General features: G+C 36.1%; 1 protein-coding gene and 1 long non-coding RNA gene across 4 annotated transcripts in view; one reads left to right on the top strand and one right to left on the bottom strand.

The window, feature by feature from the left end:
* CPED1 (cadherin like and PC-esterase domain containing 1) overlaps nt 1–26,338 on the top strand; it is a 273,386-nt gene that overhangs the window by 138,181 nt on the left and 108,867 nt on the right. For all 3 annotated transcript variants that reach the window (XM_045847151.1, XM_045847144.1, XM_045847161.1), the window contains 4 exons: nt 2,724–2,794; nt 4,267–4,317; nt 8,620–8,806; nt 9,806–9,974. In XM_045847151.1, coding sequence (XP_045703107.1) covers nt 2,724–2,794; nt 4,267–4,317; nt 8,620–8,806; nt 9,806–9,974 — 478 coding nt within the window. The remainder of the gene's footprint in view (nt 1–2,723; nt 2,795–4,266; nt 4,318–8,619; nt 8,807–9,805; nt 9,975–26,338) is intronic.
* The window catches only part of LOC123824057, a 36,238-nt gene continuing 22,162 nt past the window's right edge, over nt 12,263–26,338 (bottom strand). The window contains exons 2-3 of the long non-coding RNA XR_006786641.1: nt 18,182–18,475; nt 12,263–14,376 (exon numbers count right to left, since the gene is read on the bottom strand). This is a non-coding gene — a long non-coding RNA (uncharacterized LOC123824057). The remainder of the gene's footprint in view (nt 14,377–18,181; nt 18,476–26,338) is intronic.

Genomic DNA, 26,338 nt, shown 5'->3' with positions numbered 1-26,338 from the left:
ATATGTTGTAAAGTTAACCAATTAAGTTGCCTTAAATTCAGAATATCGAATTTACCCCTAAGCCTAGCCCTAACTGATTACCTTTCAATAAGGGAATTTACTGATGGTCAGTGTTGAATGTAGTTAGAAAATGTCAGGACATTTTTGAATCAGACAGACATGGATTCAAAAATCCCAACTTGGGAGTTTATGAATTATAGCAGGTAAAGTTCTGACCCCTCTGAGACTCAGTTTCCACATGTGTAAAATATGGATTTTACTATCTACCATGTATTACTCCAGAAGGATTACCTAACATAACCTGCAGGTGCTGCTGCATGGTATGTGGTATGCTGCAGTGCAGGCAGGTAGAAAACATTAGCATGCTTTCTTTTTCTTGTTGCTATACTGGCCCAAGTTCACATTAGCATCAACAATAGAGGAAATATTTTCATTTATTATAGGAAGAGCAAGATACAATTGACAGATTTATTGAAGTTAACACTGAGAGAAGTAAGCTTTAGATCTTTATCAGGAAGTAATTAGTAAATTGCTTTTAGAACATTTTAAGAAAGAATACTCACTTCTAATTACATTCAAATTTACCTGTGAGCATAAATTATCATCTGTGCTGTATTACAAGAAGGAAGTATATCATACACATTTTCTAGATGAGGAAACTGAGGTCCTGAGAGGGTGGGTCATTTACTTGAATCACACAGCTAATATATAGAAACAGAGGTGACCTTCACATCCACGGCCCAGTGCTTTATTCCAGTACATGAGGCAGCCAGGACAGGGAGGTCAGGTGTAGTCATTCATCACTGCTCTTATTTTCACAATGGTCAACTTCAGGGTTGTTTATTTTTTCCCACAGAAAAAGCCAATTGTATATACCTATATGACCTATGGGGTTTCATGACTTTTTGCTTTCTTTTAAATACAGATCACCTGCTTATAGCAACAAGGTAAAAAGAGACAGTCAGACAAGCAACAGTTAGAAAAGGTGACAGTAATGTCTGTGTCTCAAGTGCAAAGTGCAAAGATCTCAACAGAATTAGTATAGGAGTAAATCTGAACAGAAGGTGCACTCTGCTGATTTTGAGTTTGCTGGAAATAAAGTTGCAAATGCACTTTATTCATGTGCTTTCCATGAAAACTCATGTTTTCAAAATATAGTTCAGTCACAAAATTAAATGAGAAACCACTGCAGATTGAGTTAATATACAAAAGCATCTCATTCCATTAAGATAATAACATTTCCAAACTTTAGTGTATGTGCATTTCAGGGTTGTATCTTTTATGAGCTTCAGCTGAAGTTTTTGCTTCACATGAATTCAGAGATTTTCAATTAAATATATTTTACTCCATGCTTGCTTTATCTGTTTTTTAATTCCTTTGTGGGAAGCCAGTACAGTTGACCTTTGAACAACACTGGTTTGAACTGAGCAGGTCCACTTATAGTGGATATTTTTCAATAAATACACTTGGCTGTTAGTATCCTTGGGTTTTGCATCTCTAGATTCAACTATGGATCGAAAACATTATTTCACATTCCCAAGCACAGATTCCCAACTGCAGGAGTTGGGAAAATGTTATTTTCAATTGTGGTTGGTTGAATCCTTGGTTGCAAAAGGCCAACTGCAGCCAAGTTTTGGGGGAGTCAAAAGTTATATGTGGATTTTTTTACTGCACTGGGGCTTGTACCCCTAACCCCCATGTTGTTCAAGGGTCAACTGTATTTTAAAGTAAGTCCTAGACATCATGATTTTCATCCTAATTACTTATTTATATGATGTATATATGTATATATATATATATGTATACACATGTAGACAAAAATAAAACTACAATAAAATTATCACAATTAGTAATATTTTAAATTTCTTGATTCGTCTTAATTTCCTATCTGATGTTTATATTTTGAAGAAATTGAATGTGGCTTATTCATCTCTTCTCTACCACTGTGCCCAACACATATCTGGGATGATAAATATTTATAAAATGTAATTAAGCACAGAACATTTGATTTAATTCTAATTGCATCTCTGTGAAGTTAGGCCAGTGTTATCTCTATTTTGTTGGAGTAGAAACAGAGATTCACAACAAAGCACAGGAAAATCAAGTCATATCCCACCCACTTTTCTTTATTATCAGGACCAGCAATAATTTAGATTATTTTGTTCCCAAAATTGAGAATTTGAGGAGCAATCTGGCCAAGCCTTTACTTATACAACACAAAAATGAGGCAAACACATCCAGATATAACGAACCCTTACCACTCTCTACTGTTGGTCAGAGTTTAAGGATGGAAGCTTTGGCAAGCCTTTTGCGTGGTGCACTTGCACTTCATAGATTATATGTATCTCCTCAGTCTGTGCCTCAGAGTTTCCAAGGCTTCTTGTTTCAGGACTGTTACTTCAGCCAAACGGATTCCAATAAGGATGTGTGTTCCCAAATCACTCCTGTTGGGCCCCGGCTATCAGAGATTGCTTACTTTTGGACTGCAGAGTGACTTTTTGCCCTGGTTTTCTTCAAATGTGCTTCTGCTGATTAGAGATGATGAGATTTCCACCAACCTCACTTGAGGCAAGATTGCCAGTTTTGAGGAATGAAATCCAGAAAGTGTTTCTTTGTGTTCAGCAAAATCATTGGGCCCACACAGGAAAAAAAAGTTTGTTAGATGTAATTTCCATGAATTTTGTTCGTTTCATTGATCAAGTTCTTTGGCATTGCATTTGTAGGAATTCCTTCACAGAAGATGAGAACTTTGAAAAACCACAAGTGCCATTTGATGCAACTGAACATAAAAAAGGTAAAAGGATAGTCCCACTTAATTCAATATGAAAATTAGTATTGCATGGGCAGAAAAACATATAAAATTGTTTAGCTTCACTAGCAATCAAAGTGAAAATTAAACAAGGAAGTGCTGTTTCCCTCATATTTGGAGATGTTTTTCTTCTTAAAAATAATAGAGTTGGGGAGAGTGTAGAGAAGTAAGTACTCTCATGGTGCTGGTAGATGTATGAATTAGAACCTTTCAAAAAGGGTCATTTAAGAAAAGCTTTAAAGTTATTTTTATAGACCAGGAATATCACATCTGGATACTAATTTTAAGAAAATAATTTAAATTGTAAACAAAATCTTATTATAAAAATTATTAATGAATGAAAAATAGGAGCCATCTCTATTGCAATAATAGTAGACAAGATAAATAAAATAAGCTATAGTCATCCAATAAAATACTATAAAGACATACTAATATTGTGGAATAATGTTTATGACATGAAAGATGTTTCTGATATATCGGTAAGTGAAACAATTGGCTACAGGCAACATTAGCCTCAAGGAAAATTAATGGTGGTTTTGATTTCGCCTCTTGAATTTTATCTATAATTTCTGATTTTTCTTCCTTTGATTTTATTCTATTTTCCAATTTTTTTTCTAAAGAATACCTGAACTTTCATTGCAAGGAAAGAAAATATTTGTAATTTTAAGAAGAAAAAAAATAAAACATACCATGTCTATAATTTTTAAAAAGTCAAGGTTTTCTTACTGAAAATCAAGTTTTAATCTAATTGTTGTGAGTGTGTGGTCCCCAGACCAGCAGCATCAGTATCACCTGGGAAACATGGAAAATTCAGATCTACTGAATCAGAATCTCTGGGTGTGAGGCCCCGCCCTCTATACTTGAACAAGTCCTTCAGGTGATTTCGAGCACACTGAAGTTTGGGGATTGCTGCTTCAGTCGAAGGGATCGACAGGCCCAGTGGAGAACTGGTGATGAACTGATAGTCTGTCTTACTCTCTCCCACCAGTTTTTTGCCCTTTAAAATGAATGGTTTAAGCACTCAGTGTTGTTATTCACTCATTTGTACCATGGATATTTATTAAGAAGTACTTTAGATAGATGTTTGGTTGAATTCAGAAACTTAGAGTAGGTATCAGTTGAACTGGCTGGATAGAATTTCTCTAATTCTAATAATTTGGGAAATTATAGCCCCAGGATTATAGAACTAGAAGGAACTGTGAGAGAGTACCTTGAGTCAGCAAGTGACATTTAGACTATATTTCTCTCTTAATACTTTCCTATTGAAATAATCATTCTTTTTGAGATATGAACCAGATAACACCTTTCATTTAACCTAGGTTTCAGTTTAACTTAGAAGTACTTTCTGATGTAATAAAGTTAAATATGTTTCATTAAGTCATGCAGTGTTTGAGATTACTGAATATGTATTCTTTTAAATTTGATTAAGTTTCCAATTTAAATTTATTTTTTTTTAGTTGTACTTCCACAAATTATGAATACAACCAAAGAAGTGCATTGCAGAAACGGTGAGTTCCAGTGGAAGCGTATCAGTGGCTTTATTTATGGGCATGGCCCTGCCTTGAATAAGCCACCATTTTATTTTATTTCTGTATCTTTAGGCTATTAATTTGTTTTAAGTAAATTATTAGAAGTTATGAGGTTTCTGAATGAGTCAATCTCTATCACTTTTGCATAAAAACATGTTTTAATTTTCTATTTTTGAACTTGAAATGTTGTGCTATATGTTTATTTGTTTGAAGTCAGTGACTTCCCTCCCAGCTGATGTGAGGGGTCCCTGCCAGCCTGTGTGGACAGTTCCTACGGGTGCTAAGGCTTTACAATGGAGGCTGCTCAAGGGGAAAAGCTTTGCTCCCCTGCTTTATACATGGATTTTTAGGACTCACCACCTCACAGTGATCCCTTTCCTGTCAGATTATTGATAATAGGACTTGAGTCCAATTTTCTTTATAACAATTGAGAGCTTTTAAGTTAATTTTCAATATATTTCCTTAAAACTTGTGAATTTTTTATCTAAGTATAACCAAGAAATATATATTACATTTCAAGTATTATATGGATTTTAAAATTTAAAAATAATTTTCTTCACTGTCTGCTCAGCATTATTCTAGTGGTCTTGCAAATAATTCACTCTAGAGAATCTAGACTTTTCCAAGATGACAGAGTTATTAAATGCCAGGGCTGGTTATGAGGGTGGGTCTTCAGATTCTTTGTCCAAAGTTCATGACTTAATATCCTATAATAATATGATGGAAAAAATTAGAGTTCTACTTAGCAGTGTTTTGTAATCTTTTATAACATGTATATATATATTTGATACTAAATATATATATATATTATGCTAAAGCATGTACTTAGAAACTTTAGCCTTTCACAAATGAAAAAATCTTTCCTTATAAAACATTAAAGCTGAAAATAATTGTGTATTAAGGTCTAATTTATTATAAGCCTTCTAATTTAATAAAATCTAATTTGTATCTACTAAGATATAATTTAATTCATTCATTATGTTTAACAGCATCATTAAAATTAGGGTACACTGAAAAGTTATATAATAATGTGGTTTAATAGAATCCACAAATACATCCAATTAAAGAAAAAAGTATTTTAAATAAGGTATTGCTAATCAGGAAAAGATAACAGATATTACTCATGCTGTTCTTTCCCTGCTTTTACCATTCAATGTCTTACTCCTAGAGAAATACATGCTACTCTGTTCAGATCTCTTAGGAGACTGCTGCCTAGTGTGCAGTGGGGAAGTAAGAGCACAATTAGAATGAACATTTGTCAAGAGTCTGCTGTGTGTTAGGCTTTGAGTTGATGCAGCATCGAGAAAGCCAGTTCACCTCTTTGGTCTTCTGTTTTCTCATTTATAAAATGAAGTTACTATATGAAGTCATCTCATTTTTCTTCAGTTTCTAGGTAACATGGTGTAGATAATGTAAATATGTTAGATAAGTTCTTCGACACTGCTCATTTTTTATGTTAAAAAAATGGATCTGACCTGTGTCTTCACAATTAATCTTCCTACTTTTGTGGTAAAAGACTTTAAAGATAACTGAATAATGCCTCAGAACAGGTGGGATTATATTTCAGAGTTTAGGCTGTTCTCATGTTTAATATGAGTTATGATGATCCCTCAAGAGGACAATAAAATTTTGTGGTTAAAATAAATACGTTAAAAGCAACCAAATCTTCAAACAGTTTTCCCACACATACCTGCCAAGTAGATTATGCAGCCCACTACCATCATACCCCACACTGGGTTCTCCATAGATCTAAGGCAAGCTGGCCCGGGACAAGTTGGAACAGGGACGGAAAAGATGCCAAGGAAACACCAGGTGTTTGTAGGCAGCGACACTGATGATTCAGTTGAACGTGATGTCAGGAGTATGTGAGCTTTCTAGCAGGAGTCTAGGATGCAGCACTTAAGCCAGAGGTGAAGTTTCTAATGAAACCCAAAACAAGTACTTGCTAAAAATCTTGCATAAAAGTAGGATCACATATTTTATCTCATGTGGGGCTAAGTTTCAACATTGCAATGGGAGAGCCCTTCTGAAAACTTTCATTGTTAAGTGTAAATGTAAACTATAAGGAAATCAACTCTCCATGACTATTTCATAAAATATATACATACACATATATTGAATTGAAGTATGTCTTCTATGATTACTATTTTGAGAAAAAACCCTTCCATTTTGTTATTTATTTAACTGGTTTAGAGCATAAGTGTAGTGCAAGTATTTCAATTCCTTTTTTGCCAAGGAAATGGTCCTCTGCGAAGCACTTCATGTCACCGCACGGCAGCTTGTTCAGAGAGTCTAGTTGGGCTCCCAGTCTCCAGTCAGCCTGACCAACAACAGCCTGTTCTTACTGTGCTTAACTCAGTGCCTCGAACGCAGACTATGCTGGAAAAAAATCTTTGATAAAAAATGCATTATTAACAAGTGGTTGAATTAGAATACAAAGTTATGGTCCTTTTCAAGATGAAAACTAGTAACATATTGCCCTCATTCTTTTATTTTTTAGTTTATTATAAAAGATTTAGGAGGTGGTATGATCATCAAAATTATAGTTATAATCTACCTATATCCATCAGCCAGATAAAAACTTTTGATAACAAGTAAAATTAATCAGGCAAGTAGTTTACTCAATTCACTGACTTATTCTAGTAAATTGACTACTTGTTCATTTTTTTCATTACAAGTTTTTCCTACAATGAAATTCCAACATATCTGTTGTATTGTTCCTAATTTATACCTGAGTAATTTTTTCTTCTGCTGACTGAAAAAACCATAGAGGTAGGTCAAAAATTTACAGATTTTTCATTTTCATCATTTTAGTGAATGATGGGAGTTATACTGTGATCTAGTTCTCAGAACTAGAATAAAATATTCATAAGGTTAGTGGAACCCATTACTGTGAATTTGGTTGTGCATCTCCATGTCTGTCAGAGAAATTAAAACTTTTGGTATTGCTGAAGCACAGAGTCTAAGATGTAATAGGAGATGCAACAAATTCAGAGGAAGACAAGGAAGAGATTGTGAAGTGCCTTGCCTGCTTTATTAGGGCTTTGGACTGAATTCTGGAGGTGATGAGAAACCATTAAAACATTGAAGACAAATCTGATTACTTGATTTTAGGAAATTCATTGTGATTGTCATATAAAAATAGAGGAAGAGGCCTGAACAGGTGGCTCAGTGGGTTGGAGCATCGTCCTGTACACCAAAGGTTGTGGGTTCGATCCCTGGTTGAGGTGCATATGAGAGGCAACTGATGGATGTTTCTCTCTCACATCGATGCTTCTCTGTCTCTTTCTTTCCCTTCCTTTCTAAAATCAATAAGCATATCCTTGAGCTAGGATTTAAAAAATAGAGGAAGAGACAACAGTTAATAAGATGATCTATTTTTTAAGTTCAGTTGTATAACTTCCCAGAGAAAATTCTGTTATTTTTTGTTGCTAATTTAAAGGCAGTGCAGACACTTTTATTTCACCAATTTCTGTAGAATTAACTATGTTTTTCTTTATCAGAACTTTATTGTCCATTGAAAAGTATTTTGGAACTAAATACTTGTTAATATTTCTTTGGAAAACATTTGCTAAATTTCTTTTGAGTAATTTGGTTATTCCAAATATGAACACAATATAATTTAGCCATGGCTGGTATAAGAACCTGTATAGCTATTTTTCTTTTTTCTTACCAAGATACTCCTATAAAAATTGGTTTACCAGATAGAAGCATTATTAAAAATGGCTTAGAATCAATGGTATGAAGTAATATGCTAAGTTTTTTAATGGAATTGAGAAGAATATAGCATTTCCTTCTTATACTTCAGTGTCCTCTCTTAGGCTGAGGTGGCTGGTGTAGGGAGCAGGTGTCGGCTACCCTGTGATGTCTTTCTTTCTCAGTGTTTGGTATAAGATTGGAGTTCACATTCATTGTTCCACCCTGCTGCCTGCAAACCACTTTATCAATCCAACAGCAGTTTAATGACACTCCCCATTCAGAAAGTTTCTTCATTTCCTGCTGGTACCCTTCTGTCACCACCCCACAGAGTCATCACCCCCATTTATACGGTTGCTTGTAATATGCAGTAAATGCCATGAACATGTTATCAATCCACTGGAGAGACATTTTCCTACCTCCTGTGCCTTTATACTTTTCAGGGCTGGACAAAAAATGTGATCTACATAACACCAAGTAAAGGCATAGCTGTTATATAAAAGAAATGCTACCACATTTGACAAATAGAAGTTACAAATCAACTCTGACCAGTTGTCTCTTCTTTTTGTCATAAAAAAAAAACAGATGAAGACAAACAATGTCATATCAAGCAGATCTTCACACTTCCACATTTGGAACTAAGTCCTGAATTTAACCCGAGGATCAAAGATTATTACTCTGAAGTCCCATTTGATGTGGTAACAGTGACAATTGGAGTGGAGACTTCTCACTGTCAGTGCAAGGTGTACCTGAATGAACGGGCAGGGCCAAGGTATGGAGTGGTGCTGGGCCGGGTGATGACATCACATTTGGAAACAGATAATTGAGGCAGCCTTTGAAGGTGGTTCAGAAAAGTTGAGGCACGAGATCATCTGGAAAGAGTGCCAGGATGTGAAGTTTTTCCACTTTTCAGGTGTCATGTGGTTAAGAAGTACACACCAGTGTTCTACTGATCTATTGCAGTCTTTGTACAGAGTCTTGGTAACCATGTTTTAACAAGAGTGAATCTTGTGATATGAAATATTAAAGAGGACTCATTAAGGGAGAAGTTCATTTTTTACATTGCTGAAGGGTTAGTCTTTCCTAACAATAGCCTCCTACTCAACCCAACTCCTCAAGTTCTTGAATATTCAGAGGTTGATTACTTAATAAACATGGTAATGACAACTTGTGGACACAGTCACATTAACTTTCCTAGTCTCACTGGGGTTTTGTTCTTCCAACCCTTTGGAGATTCACCAACTATTTTGTTTGTAATTTTGAGCAGAAGGAAAAACATTTTTATATCCATGTCTATAGCAAAGAAGATACTCCTGTTCCAATGCTGTAGGGTAAGAAATGTCTTTGCATCTCCTGGAGCCAAAAAAAATGTCGTAGAAAGAAAAGAGGAGTCAACTCAGACACATCTGGGTCCCAAACCTGACTGTGTTATGTGACTGGGGCAACTCGTTTCCCAGTTCTATGTCATGGTGCCTATATTTAAAATTTGGATAATCATAGTTTTGTATGGAGGTGTTGTGAGTATTAAATGACATAATGTATGACCCTGACTGGTGGTTAATAAACATAGGTTCCATTTTCTATAGTTTATGGGCAATGTGACTTGCTCTGCAGAATAACTCTTAGCTTACCAAAGTATGTGAAACAGTAGTTTAAATATTTATTTCACATTTTAGGTTTCCTATGAAATTGTATAGACCTTATGTAAGTTGTAGGCATTTAATATTAATGTATGAATTCATTTGGGCTGAATAGTTGTTTCTCTCTCCAGCTTTGCCAACTACCCTCTGGGTTTAGGAGCAAACAAAATCTCAATGCTTGTGGTGGATGAATCTCCATCCCAGGCTGAGACCCTGATGACATACAAACTCACCATCTATCGAGAAGATCGTCCAAGTCTGCCGTTCTTTGAAGACTTCACAGCATGTGGTTTTGTGCAGGTAAGTGAATTTTATATTTGCACTTGGATTGAATTGGAAGTGATATTAACCAGGTGAAAAATGCCAAATGAAAATTGTTAGGAAAAAAGTATGCCTTTAAATCCAAACTGTGGTCTCATTTCAAAAACCAAGAGTCTCAGCCAGGTATCTAAGATACCCTCTTATAAATGGTTTTCTTTTTAGTGGGATGGCTCCTCCCTGAACTTACTGTGTTCACTGGATTTATTGTGGTTAATGTCGAAAAAAAAATGTCTGAGTACTCACACTTGGTTATGAAATTGGTTTTATATTTCCCTTTTAAATTGTGCTGTGTTTCTTGGATTGCTCCCTGGATCTACTTTTGAAATTTTAAACTAGGTTTGGTAGAATTTATTTTAAAGAATGAAAGGAACATTGATGCAATTATTTTAGAGAAGGGATACCCAATAAATGAAATTTAATTTACTTGGATAGATATATTTCTAATTCATTTCTAATACTTGATCATTCCTAAAGACAGTGTTTTCTCTTGTAAGCAACGTGTATTTTGTTACCCTGTTGGTTTTAGAGGAGGGTGAACATCACCCAGAGACTTCATCTTGTTTGAGGTTCTCTCCCCTGTTTTTTTTTTTAATTTTTAGGATTATGTACATAAACTTCTACATTTCCTCACAGCATATACCCTCACTACAGGTGATTCCAGGGAAGTAGTAATTGGTACTATTATCATATGTACTAACCCATTCAGAAAGTATAACTGCAAATACATCATGTCACAGGGATTTGTAGGCTGCTGGGAGCAGTGAAGTACAGAGGGTTAGTAAGAGAGTAATGACCAATTAGACCTCAGTGAGTAGTTTGGATATACCTTTTTTTGTTTGTTTGATAGTTTGTTTTAAAGAGAGTAAGGGAGAGAAAAAGAGAAGGAGAAAAACATCAATATGAGAGAGAAACATTGATTGGTTGCCTCTCATATACACCCCAACTGGCGACTGAACCTGCAACCTAGGCATGTGACTTGACTGGGAATCAAACTGGCAATCTTTTGCTTTGTAGGATGATTTCCAACCAACTGAGCCACACCAGTCAGGGTCCATGTTTTCTTTAATGTAGTGACCAAATGTGGTATTCTCTCCCCTTCTACCGACCACCACCACGATCTCATCTATTTCCCAGAATTTAATACTATTTTGTAAGGGTACCCATCACTGAGATTTAGATTTTCCAAGTAAACATGTATCTCCAATTTATGAACTAGTACCAATTCAAAGAGAATTTTACATTGGTCTAAAGATTGAGCTAAAGCAGGACAGAATCATTATTCTGGAAGATAATAATAGATGTACTTGAAAGGTGGAAAAAGTAGGGTTCCATGGTCAAATATGTTTATGAAGCAATGGGACAAACAAAATTAAGTAGGTTTCTTTACTGTGGGACTTCTCTGAACTTTTCATACTCTAATTAAAATGGTAGGTCTTCAAAAGGAAAATATACACTGTATAGCATTTCCAAATATATTTGATGTTCTTTTTGTGGAATAGCTATTAAATATTCTTCTGTGCAATGTAGTTGAGGGACACTGGGTTGGACTATGGAGACAAATTCAAAACATGTTCCTCTTGGTTACCCACCTTTCAATTATCTTCATTGGATAGTAATTTTTTTCATTCCAAAGAGAGTAAACTCATCCTCCAGAAGGTGGTATTGGCCTGGCCTGCTGGCAGGAAGAAGGCAGTTGGAGGGAAGTCCCCTTTACATAAACCTGAACTGCTTAGATGGCATGAGTTGGGGCAAGAGGTGACAATGGAGATGGGCAGCCAGACCACTAAGTAACACCTTGGTCTGCTGATGCCATCTGATATGTTTCTAACATTTGCAGTTCTCCATGATCTAGGGAAAAAGGAGTGAAGGAAAGTTGTCAGAAGCTGATATGGAAAGGCACTTACTTCAGAAGAAGATAGCCCAAAGGCCCAAAAGCTTATGAGAAGATGCTCAATCCCATTAGTCATTAGGGAAAAGCAAACTGAAACTATAATGAGATTCCACTACCCGTGCACCACAATGCACAATATTAAAAGGACTATAATACCAAGTGTTGGGGAGGAAGTGGAGCAATTTTTCTTTTATATACTTCGGGGCAGAATGTTTGATCACTTTGGAAAACTTGGGCAGTATTACTGAAGCCAGACATACATATATCCTACAACCGAGCATCCGTATGTCCAAGATAAATGAAGTCATATGCCCATCAGAAGACAGAGCTAAAACATCTATTTTTAACTTTAAAATAATTTATTTTTAGAGCAGAGTTAGGTTTACAATAAAATTAAGAGGAAGGTACAGCAATTTCCTATATATTCTCTCTTCCCACATATGCATAGCCTCCTTGATTATCAACATTACTCACAAGAATGGTTCATTTTTTCACCAAGAATGAACCTACATTGACACATCATAATGACCCAAATTCTATAGTTTACCTCAGGGTTTACTACTGGTGTTGTGCACTCTATGGGTTTGGACAAATGTATAATGACATGCATCCATCATTATAAAATCATGCAGTGTATTTTTACTGCCCTAAAACTCCTCTGTGCACTGCCTATTGACCCCTGCCACTTTCCCACCAACCCCTGGAAACCACTGATCTTTTTTACTATCTCCATAGTTTTACCTTTCCAGAATGTCATATAAGTGGAATCGAACAGTATGTAGCCTTCTCAGATAGTTTTTTTTCACTTAGTAATATGCATTTAAGGTTTATTCATGTCTTTAATGGCTTAGTAGCTCATTTCTTTCAAGCACAAGAAATCTTAATGTTAATTGTCATTATACTACTAGCTCAAAGCTGTAAATAAAAGAAAAGAGATAAACAAATTTAACATAATATTATTGAGGTGTTTTGTGGGTATTGATACATACAAAATGGACAAATCTCCAAAACACTGTTTGAGAAAAAAGAAGCCTGACATAAAAAGACATACTGTATTACATTTATATAAAGTTTAAGAACAGGCAAAACTAAGCTGTGGTGATAGGAATCAAATTAGTGGTTACCTAGAAGGTGTGGGTACCTCTAAGCATGACCAAACTTGCTGGGCACATGTCCTGTCCTGTGTCTTAAACTGAGTGGTGGTTACATATATACCCAGTCGGTGAATAGATATATAAAATGTCATTAATTAACTATGCCTTGAAGATTTATGTAATTTACTATATATAAAACACATAAAAATGTATTTGGCTATTATAAATGATCTATGTAGATATAAATTATAGTGCAATAACATAAGAAAAAAGCATTAGTGGGGAAGTATGTATTATTTTCCAAGACATGCCTCTCTTCTCAACTATTATATTGATTAGAAACTAGTTAAATATTATGCAATTACATTAGACAATAGATTACATTAGGCATTTGTTATTATTATATGAAGAAAAACATTAGAAAATTTTTTTGTGGGATGTTCTCTATAAGTGATTGAAGGAGAGTATTTCAGTCATTTATAAGAATCATGTCCAGGTCTTAATTTATAGTTTCTGTGTGGTCCCACAGCAGTATTATATTTTACAATATGGAAAAGTATCTAATAAGCACTAGAATTTTTTAGTTTTCCTTTCAGAAACTGTCACATGTGTGAACAGATAATGAATATGTAATGGAGATTGCTGTAGACCTTAATTAGGGACTGGGAGAAGTCAATAGCAGAGGTGTTCTCACCAGAGACTCCAGTTAAAATTCTAATCTAGAGACCTTTCCTTTATTTCTATTTTATGTTTAATTTCAGTAGAGTCTTTAGGTTTTATTACAAGTTGATAACATGATGAAATTTAGCATACAAAGAGCAAGGGATAAAATTTCCTATCTCCTATTACTTCTCAGGTTTTTGAGAATTTCCAAATTAAGTTAATAGCTAAACAGATATATATATATATATATATACACACACACACACACACACACACACACACACACACTATATACACACACACACTCTCTCTCTATATATACACACACACACTATACACACACACACATACATATACAGGCTGCGGCACAAAAAAACCACTTTTCTATTACAGAATCTTCTATTACAAAATCATAAGCATGTAATTTTGTAATGTAATAATATCACACTCAAGCATACCATGTCACATTTTAGATGAAATGTTCAAATTAAAACTATAAATTATGACACCATATTATTACTCTACCAACTACAGTCGAGCAGGAGTTGCTTCTGCCAGACCCTGTATTATGGGACTTCAAAGCTTTTGGTCTTTCAAATTGTTGTTTTTCTTTACTGCCAACATCCATTGTGCCTTCCTTCATTATATTCTTTAGGTTGAAATCCAGAGTGCAAGTATTGCAGGTTAAATGGTAGGCTGATCTAGCTGAATCTCTAAAGCCTTTATATGGAAGCTAAAAGGAAATAAATTAAACTTTAATTATATTTTATTTCTTGGTTAAGGGAAAAATTACAATTCCTCTTTACATTTCAGATTAGATTTCGGCCTAATGGGCTCCATTATTAAAATTTAAATAAACATAAAAGGCAATCTACCTTCAAGTAACCCAAAAGGAAAATCTAATTTGTAGTTAATCAATTTCCTAATTTCTCTTTCCCTCATTCTCTTACCTCCTTTCTGATCATCAGCTATTCATTTATCCTTTCACCAAAGACTAACAGTAAAGAGAAATCAAATATAAGGCTTACCAGTTAATTAAAAAATCAATTGCTGCAAGGTTTTGGTGAATAATAAGATAATTGAATTAATTTGTTAACAGACATTTTGTTTCCTTTATGTGCTCAAACATTGTTAAGTACCCACTTAGCTATAATTAACTATTTGAGTTTAGTGTTTGTTTCTAATTATATTGCCAATTGGAATTTGTATATGGTTGTCACAGAGGCCACTCTTGGTTTAGGTAGTGCCAGTGAGGGAGAAGGGCTAATTTATATGACTTATAAAACAACCAGATTTGGAACAAGGTTTTTCACCTTGGAACTGTTGACAGTGGGGCTAGATAATTCTGTGTTTTCTGGAGCTGTGCTGTGCATAGTAGGATTTTTATTTGGCAGCATCCCTGGCCTCTGTCCGCTACATTACAGTAGTATACCCCCTCCAAGCAGGGACAACCCACAATGTCTCCAGTTGTTGCCAAATGTCCTCTGAGAGGCAAAATCAACCTCAGTTGAGAACAACTGATAGAGACCAATGAGAGGTCCTATTTTTCTATTTTCTGTTAGGAAATCTAGTAGATCTCTAGTGATACAGATTATTTAGAGGTAGTCCTTCAATGTTAAATGTTGAAGAATCAACATTCTTATATTTTTTAATCCCTGTATTTTTCACCATTTCTGTAGTCAGTGATACTACTCTGATGCTCTTTATTCTACTTATTAATATGCCTTCTTTTCTGTGTAATGTAACTATCATAATCAGAAATATGCATTCAATTATAGAAATATGATTGCTAATAAAATGTTAAAAGATCATATAACATATATAGAATGTTATTTCATTTTGATTTACTCATAAGTGGCATAATGTTTTGCTCTTAGGAAGAAAGATTTAGAAAGTAATAAACTTATTGTGGCTGGGATATGTCATACTTAGGAATTAATAAAATATATTTATGTTCTAAGGAAATTAAGATACCTCTGGGGAAATATTTCTTTTAATATTTTCTAAACCAAATTTTTTTCACAGATAATGATATAGCATCCACAGAAGTTGATTTCCATAGATGATCTATGGTCTCATATGCATTTTGCCCCAAACGCGTTTTGCCAGAATAAAACCATAAATATAATCTACAGAGAGGTCATAGAGCAGAAGCGTAGGAGAATATGCTTCATGGATCCAGTTTTAGAAACAGCTTTCATTTTAAAATAAATTGCTATTAATAAAAGGAAAATACCAAGGAAAGAGAAAATACCCTTTGAAGAAAAGTCTTGTGCAGCACTTAGCTACGCATTTAAAACTGGCATTTGCTGCTTTCTTTTAAAAAATAATTAGCGATCTAGATGCTAAGTTATTAAATGATGTGTGAATGACTCAAATCACAACTTTTGCAAAAGCTTTATAATTTTCCCATTTATTTTTTGTACCTTTCCAATACTACAGAGAACTATTACCAAATAGCTCAAGGGGTAGTTGCCTGATATATTAACAAATATTCATAATAAAAGAATAGAAGAACATTTATCAATAATTACTAAATAAAAACTTTGTTCATTGTCAAAGTTGTAATACCAATTATATACTCACCATAGTGGTTTGTGGTTACCTTGTCTACCTCAATATACCAGAGGAATGTGATTTAATTTTTCAACAATAGCGTCTGTTGTAGAGAAATACTCAATTTCATTGCAAAAGTAAGAGTTTGTTCTTGCTCTTGAGAGAGAGTAAGAGTCTATTTCCTCTGTGGAAACTATTTTATCAGAAAAAAGTTTGAATCTTAACAAAGTGTCTCCAGACATTTTTTAAACCTAGTGGTTGGTTAAAAGCCATGGACTGACTCCCAAACCCATAACTGCTGTCAAGGAAGCCTGAGGTGTGGCTCCCACTCTGCTCTAACTGGCATTATTGGTTGTGTGTCCTCGTAAAAGGCACTTAAGCTCCCTCAAGTCTGTTCTCCTGTCTTTAGGAACAAAGCTATTAATAGTACCTATCTTGTAAAATTGTACTGAGGATTCAATTAGATCATAAATGCAAAGTTTTAGCATAAGTTTAGTATGTCAGTAAGTGCTCAGTCAATACTGAATTAGCATCATCATCATTATCATCATCATCATCTAAACCCTTTTTTGTTTAGATTGCCTCTAGGGTTTATGTACAAGTGTATAGAGAAGGAAAAGAAGGGAGGAGGAAGAGTAGGAGCCAACAATATTGAGGGTGCTGGAGTTTAAAGGCATCTGGGCGGGGGACCTGGTTAGGAGTCAGGAAGGAGAGTGAGTGGCCCAGGCTTTCCCACAGTTGCATTTTTGACATTCATGGGTCCTGGGCACTTCCACCTTTGTGGGCTCTGTCTGTGACAGGAATACTTAAAATTTTTTATACGAAGATGAATATGTTAATATTATATAGAGTGATAATATTGGATGCAAACTGTACTTGGAAAATAAAACTTAAAAATAAATAAATAAATGGCATCTATAATTTAAAAACAAAACTTGTTTTTATATTCCATAAAGGAGAAACATTAGAAGTGACTTTAATTATTGAAACACACCGAATTTTAGGAATAAAATAAAATGTATTTTTGTTGAGACATGGCTGGGTGTCTGAGTTGGTTGGAGCATCATCCCAAAACCAGGAGGTTGTGTGTTTGACCCATGGTCAGGGTGTGTACAGGAGGCAACCAATCCATGTTTCTCTCTCACACTGATGTTTCTCTCTCTCTAAAATCAAGAGACATATCCTCGGGAGAGGATTTAAAATTTAAAAAAAATTTGTTGAATGTTAAAAAATATTATGTATAGAGGCTATTTTCTCTGAAAAGTTTACTTTTTTCTTTTAGTTTTAAGGAAATTCACACATTTTCCTGGACCCCTAAAATATTGTGTGCCCCAGGCTCAGTTCCCACTGTGCTTATGGAGATGCTGTCTCCGACTTGTACCCTGAGGGATCTCTAGCACAGGCAGTGTTTCATCATCAGTGCCCATTCTTTCAAGTCTTGTGAAGTGCTGTTGCTAAACACTTAGCCTTTTGCAAGTGTTTCAAGTTCTATGTGCAGGGTCTGAGCAATTCTTTTTTTATTTAATTTTATTTTAATAATTGTTCAAGTATAGTTTTCTCTCTTTTACTCCCATTCCAGCCCACCCACCCAACCCTCCCCACTTCCCTCCCATTACCACCCTCCCCCTAGTTTTTGTCCATGTGTCCTTTAAATTTGTTCCTGTAAACCCTTCCCTTTTTCCCCTGAAATTCCCTCTTCTCTCCATTTCTTTACCAGCTTCTTCAAAAGCCCATGTGGCGGTGACGACAGTGAAATTTTGTTTCTGTGAAGTTTGCATGCCCAGACATTCTGAACACAGAGGCCTCTTTAGTGGCTAGTAAGACTTTACATGCTTTGAAGGCTAGACAATTTTTGTTTAGCACAATTTTCTTAAAAAGCAAGTGAAGGTGAGTGGAGTGCGTTCTTTAATTCATGATCTATTGTGGCACTTATATAAATTATCTTTCTGAGTTGCTGAAAAAGAGTTATGTTAAACACTCACCTCGTGAGTTTATGTAACTTATGGTCAGATAAATTACCATTTAAATAAAATCTTTTGAGCAGCACATCTGTTCTCTGTGTTTCTCCAAGTCACATCTGCTTCCTTTACATAAAGAAACAAACTTTTACTACCGTTAGTGCAGTAATGCCAATACAATGTGCAGGAGAATTGGATCGTTTTGGCTTCCACCGGCATCCAGGGAAGTTCTTCTGAGTATGCCCTTCTGCTGCATACACTCATATTGATTTGAAGTTTATATTTGGCATTCTAAGAATCAGTCTCCTGATTTCTGTGCTGCAGAGGGAAATAGAAAGGAGCTGTGAGAGGTTTTTAAATAAAATATTCCATTTAGAGTAACCAGATTTCAACTGTGACATTTGGAACATTGAAAGAGGTTGTGACTGAAGGAGAAACAAATAAAGGGAGATGCTCTTGATAACTCCAATGATTCTTTGTAGGATTTAATTGCTCCAAAGGGTCCTTAGAACTTTTATCTCTCTTTTGCCACTTTTGTCCTCATTTCTCAAGTCCAAACTACCTGTAGCAACAGTCCATGGCCAGAGAGCAAAGATGGTGATGAGAAAGGAGAGAGATATTGGGCACGAGGGTTAACATTTGTATAAGTCATTCTATGACTACCAAGCTGAGTCTAAAACATGACATTTTTTAAAAGATATTTGTGGCTTCATCCAACAACAGAGTTTGGCTCCATATAAGACAATTTAAAGCAAATGGTTACTCTGGGCCAGTGATTCTTAACACTTTAGAGGAATCAAGGCATCCTTTTTTTAAAAGATTTTATTTATTTATTTTTAGAGAGAAGGAGGGAGGGAGAAAGAGAGGGAGAAAAACATCAGTGTGTGGTTGCTTCTTACGTACCCCCTACTGGGGACCTGGCCTGCAACACAGGCATGTGCCCTGACTGGGAATCAAATTGGCAACCTTTGGTTTACAGGCTGACACTCAGTCCATGGAACCACACCAGCCAGGGCACAAGGTATCCTTTTGATGAGTATCTGATAAAAGTTTTTATCCCTTGTCTCAAGAAATAATGTATAATCATATCCAATGCTGTATACAATTTCAGAAATATGAAAAGCCCCAAGTAAGAAACTCTTATCCTGGTATCTGAAAATATGAAGTAGAATATAGCTATAGCAACAAACATAGTAAGGTCAGTTTCATTTCTGGCATAAATATACATGATTATAAATTAATTTATGGACCACTTACTTTGAGCAACCTACTAAATGTTTACATATATTATTTCATTCATAACTTTAATGATAACAAAATTAATGTCTATATAACAGTATTACATTTTGGAATTATGTGTCCTCTTTTAGTGATTTCTATTAGCACAAAGAATCAGCAATTATTATAGTTCTTAAAGCAAAATGCCACTAAATTTGATATTGCTTTAGAAATAAACACCTGTGAGGAGCAAGTACCTATCTATGACTTTCTTCTCAAAGGCTCAGAAAGTGGTTATGAGTTGTAGGTAATGGTGGTTCTGAAAACACAGGGAAATTAGGTAATATGTCATTTGGACTATTTCTGCTGTCCTCGTTAGTCCCAGCCATTGATGTGCTTTCTTTTAGCAGGCTGTAACAAATTGTTTTTTGTTCAGAAAAGGTTGGCTTAATGTCTTAATTAGGTAATGCTGAGAAAATTCCACATGCATTTGACCAACTGGACCATTTCCTTCAAAGGCACATGTTGTAGGAACCAGAGTGAGGGGTGGGATATTCCCTGCAGATGGTTTCACCGAATGTAGAGCTACAAGCTGGTTTGACATATGTTCCCTGAAGGCAGAATTAGGACACTTTACTGCCTCACATATTTAACTTCTTTTGAAAAGGCTGCTAATTTGTCTTTTTTACTCCTATCCTTTTTTTAGGCAAGACTAATGAGTTTAAAACATTGAGCATGACCTCACTTTTCAAAGCAGACCAGGCCTCCCCTGCCCAGTGGCCTTCATCTCTTTGGGACTCATTCTTCAGCAATGTGGTGCAGACTTTCAGTGGCTTTTCTGGGATTTCCCCTTTTCTATTCTCCTGCCCCCGGTGCCACTGCCCCACATGCCTGAGGATGATCTTTCCAGACCTAATGATTTGGAAAATAAATATTGCATGTGGGTTGCTTGACCTGATAGATTATTTTTAAATTAAGCTGATGAAGATGAGACCCGGATTTCAAAGGTTCAAGAAATAGTAGAAAGGGAAGACTTTTCTTTAAGTGAAATAACCACTCTTACATACTTTGATCAAAACATTATTTGTGATATCTGAATTTGAGTCATAGTTCACTACTTCCTGTTGGAAACCTGGGACAGGCTTCTCATCTCTCAGATGGGGATATAATAACACCAACCTTACAGGGTTGTTTTAAGTAAAAACTGAGCTAATATTTTGAAGAGCTTATAATAGTGACTGGCATAGAAAGAGCTCAATAAACATGTTTGCAAAATATAAATAGATAAATAAAATATGTCTTAAGGCTGGTATAAGAGGAAAGTTTAAAACAGGATTTTTTTTCCTACTGAGGTCTAGTAAACTGAACTGGAGATTTTTAAACTGCTTATATTTTAGTTTAGATATAGTAAGATAAAAATATAAAAAGTTTTGCAGAGCAAACCACCTGTGCTAACAAATTATACTGTAAATTATATAGTGATTGTGATAAAACACAAATTCCAAAATTGACTGTACAATTTGCCCTGAAATGTGTTTTAATTTTGATAGCTGTGCAATTTTGTATGCCATTTTATTAGCAATCCCAACTGTGAGGCTGAGCACTGAAATTATTTAACAAAAAGAAGTTGTTTTTCCCCCAAACACAGGAACATCCCTCACAGATATTATTTGGTGGATTCCATTGAAGGTAAGGAGATCAGTGTTTCCTCTGCCATTTGTAGAAATGAGCAGTGAAGTATAGTGACAGCATTTGTATGTCAGCAGGCACACGGTATAGCCACAGTGTAATTTAGTGTTTAGTATGTATAGTCTCTAAGGAAACCATCATATTGAAAGCCATCCCTTCTAAACACAATACATTTATCCTTACCTGATAATAAACTAAATGAAAAAATGAGTCTCATCATATATATTCACATAATTTTGATGCAAACTATTAAACTTTCTTTACTTTTTAAAAAAGATTTCATTTATTTATTTTTAGAGAGAGGGGAAGGGAGAGAGAGAGGGAGAGAAACATCAATGTGTGGTTGCCTCTCAAGCACCCACTACTGGGGACCTGGCCCACAACCCAGGCATGTGCTGCAACTGGAATCGAACCAGTGACTCTTTGGTTCACAGGCCAGTGATCAATCCACAGAAGCCAGGGCTTTCTTTACTTTTTTAAAATCAGAATTCGTTCCAAATGACTTTTGGGTAGTTCCCAAATGCCAATTACATCTTCGTAGATTAGGGATTTTTCACTTTTGAGAATACTTAAAGCTTATATTATGTAATATTTTCTCAGCACTTACTGGGTGCCAGGTCCTATTCTAATTGCTTTATGTTTATTAACTGAATTCTCAAAACAAAACAACATGAGGTGGATATTTTGATAATTCCTATTTCACAGGTGGAGAAGCAAAGGCACAGAGAACTTGTTCAAGGTCACCTAGCTTATAATAACAGAGCCCATTTTTTAACCTGGGGAGCCTGGTTCTAGAGCTCTGCTATTTACAAGCTATGTTTTCCAAAAGACTATGGCTCCAAAAGTTAATTTGTAGGTTATTGTTTGAAATTTGTCATCAATTTTTTTTCTATAGTAGGAAGTTTTCAAGTGAGGTTAGGTTACAGGAACCTTCAGAAATTCTCTTTGTCAATTATATCCCAATAGAATGGGAAAAAATCATCTTAACACATACTGTTGCTAATATAGTGGGACAGCCCTGAGGAAGGGGGCAAGTATGCCAGGGAGCTCAGTGACAACCGTGTGGGGGGGATGGGATCCAGCGGCCAAAGCTGTTAATGGGGAAGATGTCAGTGGAGAAGGGCATGAGTGGCCAGGCATGTCTCCAGCTGCAGATTAACCAGTAGCTCTGTGGGCAGCAGTTTTATTCTTTTTAGCTCATGTGTAAATCATTGTCATATTACACTTCAGAGTTGGGGGGATCTTGAAAGTCCAACCCTTCACCCTGCCTATGAGTAAACCTCAAAACTTGTCAAGATCCATCCTTAATAATATACCAAATTTAATTGTCAGTTAAGTGGCAGAGTGAGGACGAGAGCCTGAGGGCTGGTTATCAAACCTCCTGGAAGTTTGCAGCCGTGCTTTACACAGAAGGGCTATTGGAATCCAGACTTAGACATGTTTCCTGAGTTCCTTGAGCCAGCTCTATGTCTTTAAGAAAGTCTCTAGTGAAAACAGCTATTTCTAAGTTTGTAAAATAAATGATGGATTGCAAATTTACTATTTTTGTTGACTAAAATAAGTTCCCTTTATTTCATACCCTTATTTGTAAAGATTTTGTGGCATGCACTTGATATAAAGTACAAAATCTATAATTTTTTGATGAAAGGAAGGCATGCCTCATATTTAGAAGTAATTATCAATCATTATTTAAATAAATCCTTGAGTGATGTCTCCAAGGATGAGACTACTTTAGTAATCTACAAATATTCAATAGCTGATCAACAAATATATTTGTCTGCATCAACACTGGCACAGAATGAAAAAATAATGATTTGTGTAAAGCCCTCAAAATAGCATGCACTGCCTGGGACTGTCTGGCATCTCCTTTCCCAGACTAAGTCCATCTGTGATCACAGTAACCCCTCGCCTGGCCTGCAGCCCTCCCTGCCAACTGGCCACATGCAGCTGATGAACAGCCTCTTACCTCCTTTCATAACCAGGGCACAAATATTAGATGAATTTCCTTTGAACCCTGCTTCCTCTGGGCTGTTGACACGGCCTCCCTCCTCAGAGGAAACACTGCAGGTTCTGGGAGCCACACACAATCCTTTATTAATTGTTATTTCTTTTTCTGGCTAAACAACTATGGAAAGAATTTTTCCATATCTCCAAGGCATTTCACACATTATACCATGATTGGAAACAATGTCCCATTTCTTAAATATTTAATTCGAATCTGTCACTGTAATATGTGGACTATTAACTGTCTAGCTTTTGAAAGGATTACTAGGTTTCTCTGCATAACATCAACATTAATAATAATAATATATCACATTAATTTTCTATTTAAAAGACTTTCAATCCTCACTCAAGGATATGTTTATTGATTTTAGAGAAAAGAAAGGAGAAGAGAGAGAAACATTGATGTGAGGGAGAAACATTGATTGGTTGCCTCCTATATGCACCCCAACCAGGGATCGAACCTGCAGCCTAGGTATGTCCCCAAGCCAGGAATCAAACCCAAAACATTTTGGTGTTCAGGATAATGCTCTAACCAACTGAGCAGCTGGGTCAGGGCAGTCATTTTCTATTTGATGCTTCTACTGAGAACCTATTTCCTTAGACACCTTCATGAGTAACTGACCAGACAATAGCCAATTCTTATTTATATAACTCAACTTAATAAAATAATATGTGTTGCATGTTAGAAGGAAGCATTCTGGGATATTATATTCCTTTTAACACCATTATCCAGTTAGAACACTTTTACCCATAACGATAATAATTTGCAGCTGTCCCATACCCTAAAAGTAAAGTACAAGGCCCTCCAAATATATTTTGTTACTAAAACATGTGTAAACAATTACGAATATCTAAACCACACTGGCATTGGTTTTCAGACTCTCTCCAAAACTGTAGGGAAAAATGCCTGTAATAAGTATGTTGATAGATACATCCGACTTCAAAAGTTGCTTTTACAGACTCACAGAATAAAAGATTTCACTTTTTATTGGGTATAGTAAAAATGGTATAAATTTAAAATTTCACATTCAAAAAAGAATAAAAACATTTATGCAGTTCACCTTTTTGATAGGTAAAACTCAAATTTCTCAAAACTTCTCTGAGTACCCTTGGGTGGAGAGTGATGATCACCTTTCAATAAACTTCTGGTTTTGGGAGATCAAAGAGGGCTCCTGACTTAATCAGAAGTTTGTGTTTGTTAGTTTTGCTTTTTCAAAAAACCCAAACAGAAGTACATAGATTGATTAGACCAAGAAACAATTGGAGGTATTACACATATTTAAATCTTAAGATGTTTAGTTTAAATGAATTTTTTAAATGAATCTATCTCTTATTTCTTACCAGAAGTACTCACAACTTCAATCAAATTCCATTTTAAGCAGAGTGGATTCTCCTGCCCGTTAACACAATGTTGTTCAGGACGGTGTCATCACTGCGAGTCTCTGTCTTCTAACACTGTACTGAGTCCAGTCTCTTCCTGGGGCTTGCTCTCTGTCTCTCTGCTACCTCCCTGCATCTCTCTCTGCCTCTCTCTTTCTCTTACTTGCACAAACACATGTGTGCATGGATGCGCACACACAGGTACACATATTTGTATGGATGCACACATGTGCACACACAGAGTAAGTTTTTCCAGGCCAAATTCTAGGTCTTTGGTCATCCCACTTAGTATGATGCCTAGAAAATTCTTAATTAAGATTTGTAAAATTAAATTATACTTCCAAGCTAAATACAAAATATAACATATGTTCAATTTTATTAAAGCTATGCTGTAGCACATATGAATACATCTTTCAAAAATCTTAAAATGTATCATTACATTTGTAACAGAATAGTGTTGGCATCATGCCTGTCCCTGGAGGTTAACCAGATAACACCAAGGTTCTAAATTCTTTGTGCCTTAGTAAAAAGAAGGCACCCTTAGCCTCAGACTTTCACATACTCAACAGCAAATGACAGGAGGGGCCAAGAGAGAGGTGGTCACCTTTGAGGAATGTGTTGCTCATGAAGCAAGGCTACCTTCCTCCTTCCACTCCCAGCCAGGGAAGGGAAAGGAGTCCATGATGACTTCAAGAAGGAGAGAGATATGCTTCTTTACCTTGTTGGATGCCTGCTTAGTTACAGGGCTTGATGAATGGCCTTGTACTGCTAGGAAGAGAAGTTTTTTGAGATAAGGCAGCTGGAGGTTAGCCAGACTGTGAAGGGATAAGGACACACACGTATATCTGTACCTAAGGTTGTATCACAGGACCCGTATGTCCCTCTGTCCTGGCCGCAGCCTCCAGAGTTAGAGTTGAAGCTGTGGAAGATAGAAGAAACTAAGTTCTCTCATCAGGGACCCAGCATGGGCCAAAAACATACCTGAGCCTTTATATCAGGATCAGCTAGAAAAGCTAGCTGAGCCTCTAATTGCTCCAGGCATTGGCTTCATCATCAGGGCTTATCTGAGGCTATTTCCATCCACATAGAGTATAGACAGTGATCTAGGCCAACAGTGACTGATGGCTATTGAGAAGGAGACTTTGGTTCCCCTCTCCTTCCTCCTGACTCAAGTCAGGAAGACCTAGCTTAGGGAAACTCGGAGAAAAGAGATCCTGTCCACTATCTCCAAGCTTCTGGTGTTAGTTTTCTATTTCTGTGTAATAAATTATCACAAATTTAGGAGCTTAAAACAACATCCATTTACTAGCTCACAATTTGGTAGCTCAGAAATCCAGGGACATTCTGACTGTGTTCTTCATTCAGGGACTGAAAGCTGAAATCAAGGTATTGGTCGAGTTGAATTCTTGGCTGGAGGCTCTGGGGAAGAATGGGCTTCCAGGTTCATGCAGGTTGTTGTAGAATTCAGTTCCTTGCAACTGTGGGACTGAAGGCACCATTCCTTTCCAGCTGTCAGCTGAGAGCCACTCCCAGTCCCCAGAGGCTGCCTGCATTCCTTGCCGTGTGGTTCCCTCCACCATCTCGTCCAGCAGTGGAGAACCATTCATACTTGGAACCCCTCTCAGGATTTGTTTCTGCCCTCCCTGTCTCTGACCTCTGGATCCAGATTTAACCTCTCTAACTTAAGGTCAACTGATTTGAGACTCTGATTACATTGGCAAAACCACTTCACAACAACACTAGGCCAGTGTTCACTCAAGTCACTGGAGGCATGTATGTATGCCCCAGGGGACACCTTAGAATTAAACCAGCATAAGCTGTAGGAGCTGCAAACCCAACCTTCCCTGGGGATCTTTGGATCCCACACGAAATTAAAGTTTTAGTGAATAG

This window comes from Phyllostomus hastatus, unplaced genomic scaffold (assembly GCF_019186645.2).
Source record: "Phyllostomus hastatus isolate PE091 unplaced genomic scaffold, TTU_PhHast_1.1 phas_contig_118, whole genome shotgun sequence".
NCBI lineage: Eukaryota > Metazoa > Chordata > Mammalia > Chiroptera > Phyllostomidae > Phyllostomus > Phyllostomus hastatus.
This window is presented reverse-complemented; position numbering and strand designations above follow the sequence as displayed.